Source organism: Mandrillus leucophaeus, unplaced genomic scaffold (genome assembly GCF_000951045.1).
Source record: "Mandrillus leucophaeus isolate KB7577 unplaced genomic scaffold, Mleu.le_1.0 Scaffold11, whole genome shotgun sequence".
NCBI classification, from domain to species: Eukaryota; Metazoa; Chordata; class Mammalia; order Primates; family Cercopithecidae; genus Mandrillus; species Mandrillus leucophaeus.
The window spans coordinates 70,940-77,682 of NW_012099209.1; the positions used below are offsets into that span (position 1 = coordinate 70,940).

General features: G+C 48.6%; 1 protein-coding gene across 1 annotated transcript in view; it reads right to left on the bottom strand.

Annotated features, from left to right (window-relative positions):
• Positions 1-6,743, bottom strand: part of CALR3 (calreticulin 3) — a 98,301-nt gene that overhangs the window by 68,449 nt on the left and 23,109 nt on the right. Inside the window, exon 9 of the mRNA XM_011990980.1 lies at positions 1,456-1,503. Within this exon, the coding sequence (XP_011846370.1) occupies positions 1,456-1,503 (48 nt within the window). The remainder of the gene's footprint in view (positions 1-1,455; positions 1,504-6,743) is intronic.

The window sequence follows — 6,743 nt, forward strand, 5'->3', positions numbered from 1 at the left end:
CGGCAACTTGATGGGCGGGGCCCGAGGCGTCTGCGTGCAGTGCTCTCTTGCCCGCTGTCCCTGCCCCTGCTTCCAACGTCGTTCGGACTCTCGTACCGCCGGCCGCTGGCCGAGTCGGCCATGCTCTGTCATCCCTCCAGCCCATGCCGAGGCCTGGTTCTCTGTTAGGGAGGCCGTCCCCCTGCCAGTGCGCCTGGGGAGGCGGTTGCCCACCCCGCGGAGCGTCGGGACCGTCACCCTGCCCCGCAAGGCGCCCTGTTCCTAGGATCGCAGTGTGTGTGTTCTAATCTGGGGGACCCGCACCCTGCCCCCCTCACCCTGCCCCGCAAGGCGTCCTGTTCCTAGGATAGCTGTGTGTGTGTGTGTGTGTGTGTGTGTGTGTGTGTGTGTGTGTTGTAGTCTGGGGAACCCGCACCCTGCCCCGCAAGGCGTCCTATTTCTAGGATAGCTGTTTGTGTATGTTTTATAATCTGGGTCTGCCCGTTAGGGTTTTGACTAAGCTCAGGCGCAGGACTTCACCTCTCTGTGCCGCTGCAGCACCCACAGTGCCAGGTGCCAGGCATGATTCCCCTGCTGCTCTGTGTGTCCTGGCAAGTGGTTGAATTCGCCCCTGAATTCACCTCTCTGGGCCCCTAGGCCCCTCTTCTGAAAAGAGAGAATGGTAATACGTGTTTGTTATTGTTACACATCTATGTCCCTCACTGCCCGGCACAGAGCAGCCGGCACCTGATGCTTGCTGGAGTATGGTTATTAGAGGAAAAGCACTATTCTAGAGGACTTTTTTTTTTATTTTACTTTATTTTGTCTCACTCTGTCAACCAGGCTGGAGTGCAGTGGCACGATCTCGGCTCACTGCAACCTCGCCTCTCAGGTTCAAGTGATTCTCATACCTCAGCCTCCTGAGTAGCGGGTATTACAGGCATGCACCACCATGCCCGGCTAATTTTTGTATTTATATTTTTATTTTATTTTTGAGACGGAGTCTTGCTCTGTCGCCCAGGCTAGAGTGCAATGGCGTGATTTACACTCACTGCAACCTCTGCTTCCCAGGTTCAAGCAATTCTCCTCTCTCAGCCTCCCTAGTAGCTGGGATTACAGGCACCCACCAACACGCTTGGCTAACTTTTGTATTTTTAGTAGAGACGGTTTCACCATGTTGGCCAGGCTGGTCTCAAAATCCTGACCTCAGGTGATCCGCCTGCCTTAGCCTCCCAAAGTGCTGGGATTACAGGTGTGAGCCACCGCGCCTGGCCATATTTTTGTGTTTGTAATAGAGATGGGGTTTCACCATGTTGGCCAGGCTGGTCTCGAACTCCTGACCTCAAGCAGTCTGCCTGCCTCGGCCTTCCAAAATGCTGGAATTACAGGGCATTTATTTATTCAAATGCTCCAGCCTGGGTGACAGAGCAAGACCCTGTCTCAAAAAATAAAATAAATAAAATAAAGATACATTACCTTCCATTGGCTGTGGGCACCCAGCACATACACCTCCAGGGCCAATTTCTACATACAGAGTGAAGAAGGAAGTCCGATTAGGCAACTTGACCACAGCAGCACGGGGTTTCTTCAGGGAAGGTTGGCCTCTCCTTACCAGGCATCCTATGATGGTGGCACAGTGTGTCTGGCCTGGCACCAGTTCCCAGCAAGCAAGGCAGAAGGCCGGCCATCTCAGGGGTGGGGACGCAGCCTCCTGTCCATCTCCTCCTGCCTGGTGTTTCACAAGCAGCTGCTCCAGCATCTTCAATGATTCAGGGTAACTCCTGCCACTCAGATGAGCACTGCACGCTTTATGATTCATTCAACAACCATTCACCTGCCAAACACGTGTTGAGCACTCTACCTTGGGCCAGACCCGTGGCCTAGACACAGGTGAACTAATTGTGCATCAGGTCAACACACTTTTTACCCCCAGTTGACAGTCTAGAGCAGGGAGCTGTCTCACCCTGAAACTGTGTTAGAACCACCCTATAAGGGCTTGTTAAACACAAACTGGGGTTCTTAGGCTGATTGGTAGCTCTAGGTGAGACTTGAGATGTTTACTTCATTTTTGTTTGTTTGTTTGTTTGTTTGTTTTTGAGACAGAGTCTCGCTGTGTCACCCAGGCTGAAGTGCAATGGCATGATCTCGGCTCACTGCAACCTCCGCCTCCCAGGTTCAAGTGATTCTCGTGCCTCAGCCTCCCAAGTAGCTGGAATTACAGGCATGTACCACCATGCCTGGCTAATTTTTGTGTTTTTAGTAGAATGGGGTTTCACCATGTTGGCCAGGCTGGTCTCCATCTCCTGACCTCAAGTGATCCACCCGCCTTGGCTTCCCAAAGTGCTGGAATTACAGGCACTTTGAGATTATGTGATTTGTTAGAAATCTAAACATCGTGGCCAGGCCTGGTGGCTCACGCCTGTAATCCCAGCACCTTGGGAGGCCGAGGCAGGCGGATCACGAAGTCAGGATATCAAGACCATCCTGGCTAACACGGTGAAACCCCCTCTCTACTAAAAAATACAAAAAATTAACCGGGCATGGTGGTGGGCACCTGTAGTCCCAGCTATTCGGGAGGCTGAGGCAGAAGAATGGCATAAACCCGGGAGGCGGAGCCTGCAGTGACCCGAGATCAGGTGACAGAGCGAGACTCTGTCTCAAAAAAAAAAAAAAAAGAACAATGTATAGCCAATCAACAGCTTAGGTTATTGTATGTAAATCCTCAATAAACACTTTAGGAACTGCCCTTTCTTTTTCCTTTAAGAACCCACTTGTGGGCCAGACACAGTGGCTCACACCTGTAACCCCAGCACTTTGGGAGGCCAAGGTGGGCAGATCACCTGAGGTCAGAAGTTCCAGACCAGCCTGGCCAACATGGCAAAACCCCATCTCTACTGAAAGTACAGAAATTAGCCAGGCGTGGTGGCAGGCGCCTGTAATCCCAGCTACTCAGGAGGCTGAGGCAGGAAAAGCTTGAACTCAGGTGGTGGAGGTTGCAGTGAACCGAGTTCGTAACACTGCACTCCAGCCTGGGCAACAGGAGTGAGACTCCATCTCGAAAAATAAATACATAAATAAATAAATAAAATAAAATAAGATGGCCAGGCACAGTAGCTCACACTTGTAATCCCAGCACTTTGGGAGGCTGAGGCGGGTGGATCATTTGAAGACCAGCCTGGCCAACATGGTGAAACCCTGTCTCTACTAAAAATACAAAACAATTAGCTGGGTATGGTGGTGGGTGCCTGTAATCCCAGCTACTCAAGAGGCTGAGGCAGGAGAATCGCTCGAGTCCAGGAGGCAGAGGTTTCAGTGAGCCGAGATCACACAATCCAGCCTGGGCAACAAAAGCGAAACTCTGTCTCAAAAATAAATAAATAAATAAATAAATAAATAAATAAATAAATAAATAAATAAATAAATAAGAAAGACACAAACCCACTTGTGGCCAGGTGCAGTGGCTTACACCTGTAATCCCAGCACTTTGGGAGGCTGAGGGGAATTATGAGTTCAGGAGTTGGAGACCAGCCTGGCCAATGTGGTGAAACATCAATATGGTGAAACCCCATCTCTACAAAAAAAAATACAAAAATTAGCCAAGTGTGGTGGTGCACGCCTGTAGTCCCAGTTACTTGGGAGGCTGAGGTCAGAAAATCACTTGAACTCGGGAGGTGGAGGTTGCAGTGAGCTGAGATTGCGCCACTGCATTCCAGCCTGGGTGAAAGAGTGAGACTCTGTCTCAAAACAAAGTCAAAAACAAAAAGATCCCACTTGTAACTTGCTAATCAAAGCATATATTCAGGGCAACTTGAATCTATGTCTCCTGGGCTGCAATCCTCAACCTTGGCCCAAACTCTCTACTTATATTAACTTTGCCTCAGCTTCTTTTGTTACATCAACAGAGTAATGAAGGTTTTTAACTGTCTTGAGTGCTTTATCAGTACGTATTCCATAAGGAAAAGAGAAGTACTTCTAAGTACTTCAAACAGAGGATATTGAATACAGGGGATTGAGCCAAGCTCTGTGGCTCACGCCTATAATCCCAGCCCTTTGGGAGGCTGAGACAGGTGGATTGAGACCAGCCTGGCCAACATGGAGAAACCCCACCTCTACTAAAAATACAAAAATTAACCCAGTGTGGTGGCGGGGGCCTGTAATTACACCTGTAATCCCAGTTTCTCAGGAGGCTGAGGCAGGAGAATTGCTTGAACCTGGGAGGGGAAGGTTGCAGTGAACTGAGAAATCACCGTTGCACTCCAGCCTAGGTGACAGAGTGAGACTCTGTCTCTAAAAAATAAATAAAGAAAAATAAATGAATACACAAACGAATACAGGGTATAAAAGTGTTGAAGTACTGGAAGAACAAATATAGTATAAAAGTGTTGGAATACTGGAAAAACAAAAGGGGAAGGTAAGTTTACCTGAAGATACATAACTATATGAGGCTGCTAGCCCCTCTAGGGCTGAAAGATTAAAGCAGGGGAGGTGGCTGGGCATGGTGGCTCACGCCTGTAATCCCAGCACTTTGGGAGGCCAAGGCGGGTGGATCACCTGAGGTCAGAAGTTCGAGACCTGCCTGGCCAACGTGGTGAAACCCCGTGTCTACTAAGAATACAAAAATTAGACAGTCGTGGTGGTGGGCGCCTGTAATCCCAGCTACTTGGGAGGCTGAGGCATGAGAATCACTTGAACCTGAGAGGCGGAGGTTGCAGTGAGCTGAGGTCACGCCATTGCACTCCAGCTTGGATGACAAGAGCGAAGCTCCGTCTCAATAAATAATAAATAAATAAAGCACAGGAGGACCCATAACCCACAATCACTGTGCCTCCAGAAGGAACCCAGATGTGTTCACCCTTGCTAACCACAGTTGCTTCCACCATGATTGCTAAAGTCACAGCTGTTGTTGTCACCACCACCTAAGCCACTGGCAGAAGTCTGAAAAAAATGGTTTCTCCTTTCTTTCTGCCTTCCAACTTTGTTCTGATAAAGCATGATAGGAACGTTGCCAATCGGCAACAGCATCCAGGAAATGTAGCATTCAGGCTTGAAGCGCCAGTATCAGAGAGTCTAGAAGGGTGGTGGCCATAGAAACTCTCCAGCATCATCTTGTAAAAATAACCCACACTTGGCCAGGCGCAGAGGCTCACACCTGTAATTCCAGCACTTTGGAAGACCGAGGCAGGCAGTTCATGAGGTCGGGAATTCGAGAGCAGCCTGACCAACATGGTGAAACCCCATCTCTACTAAAAATACAAAAATTAGCCGGGCGTGGTGGCGGGCACCTGTAATCCCAGCTTCTCGGGACGTTGAGGCAGGAGAATTGCTTGAACCTGGGAGGGGGAGGTTGCAGTGAGCCAAGATCGCACCATTGCACTCCAGTCTGGGCAACAAGAGCAAAACTCCATCTCAGAAGAAAAAAAAATAAAAAAAAAAAGGCCGGGAGTGGTGACTCATGCCTGTAATCCCAGCACTTTGGGAGGCTGAGGCAGGCAGATCACGAGGTCAGGAGATCGAGACCATCATGGCTAACATGGTGAAACCCCATCTCTACTAAAAATACAAAAAATTAGCCAGGCATGGCGGTGGGCACCTGTAGTCCCAGCTACTTGGGAGGCTGAGGCAGGAGAGTGGCGTGAACCCGGGAGGCGGAGCTAGCAGTGAGTCAAGATCACGCCACTGCACTCCAGCCTAGGCGACAGAGAGAGACTCCGTCTCAAAAACAAAAACAAACAAACAAAAATCCAAACTTAGTCATACACTTTTGAACCCTAAGAATTACGTTGAGTCTTGAAGAAAATGGGACTGTGTGATCTGAGCCATGCAGCATGTAACTACAACTTCTGCTTATAGATTATAGATTAACTCTCCTGTTCTTGCTCTGTAAATTGATTTAAAAAGACTAAATGGCATCAGCATTAAGATCTCCCTTTTAGATTGCTGACCTTTCCTCTATTATAATCTTGCACCTAAATCAGACCAGACAGTGCAAAAGACCCCGTGACTGTTACATCCTCTATGTGAATGTGAAATACACCCTTCCCAAAAAGACTACTGCCTTGACTAATCAGATTACTGTTAACCATGTACTCACGTTGTGTGAAATATGTGGAAACTCTGTCAGGCTTCCCAAACCTTACCTGTATAAATGATCCCCAAACTTCCTCATGTTGGAGTGCTGATTTCCATTCTTTGGAATCTGTGTTTCAGGGTGGCCGTCCTCAAACTTTGGGCTAAACTAAACTCGACATTTAACCATATTTCCTGAATTTCTTTATTTAGGGTTGATGTTTTGATGATCCAGATGGGATCTGAAATGGAGTTCCAGTGACCTTGCCACTTTTGACAATCAGAGCCTTTGTACTGTAACCGCAAAGGGGTCTTGATCCAGACCCTGAGAGGGTTCTTGGATCTCACCCAAGAAAGAATTAAAGCAGGCAAGTCCATACAGTAGAGTGAAAGCCAGTTTATTAGGAAAGTAAAGGAATACTGGAATGGCTACTTCATAGAGCAGCCCCAAGGGCTGCTGGGGTTTTTTTGTTGTTGTTGTTGTTTTTGAGATGGACTTTCACTCTTGTTGCCCAGGCTGGAGTACGATGGTGGGATCTCGGCTCACCACAACCTCTGCCTCCCGGGTTCAAGCGATTCTCCTGCCTCAGCCTCCTGAATAGCTGGGATTACAGGCATGCACCACCACGCCCGGATAATTTTGTATTTTTAGTAGAGATGGGGTTTCCCCATATTGGTCAGGCTGGTCTTGAACTCCC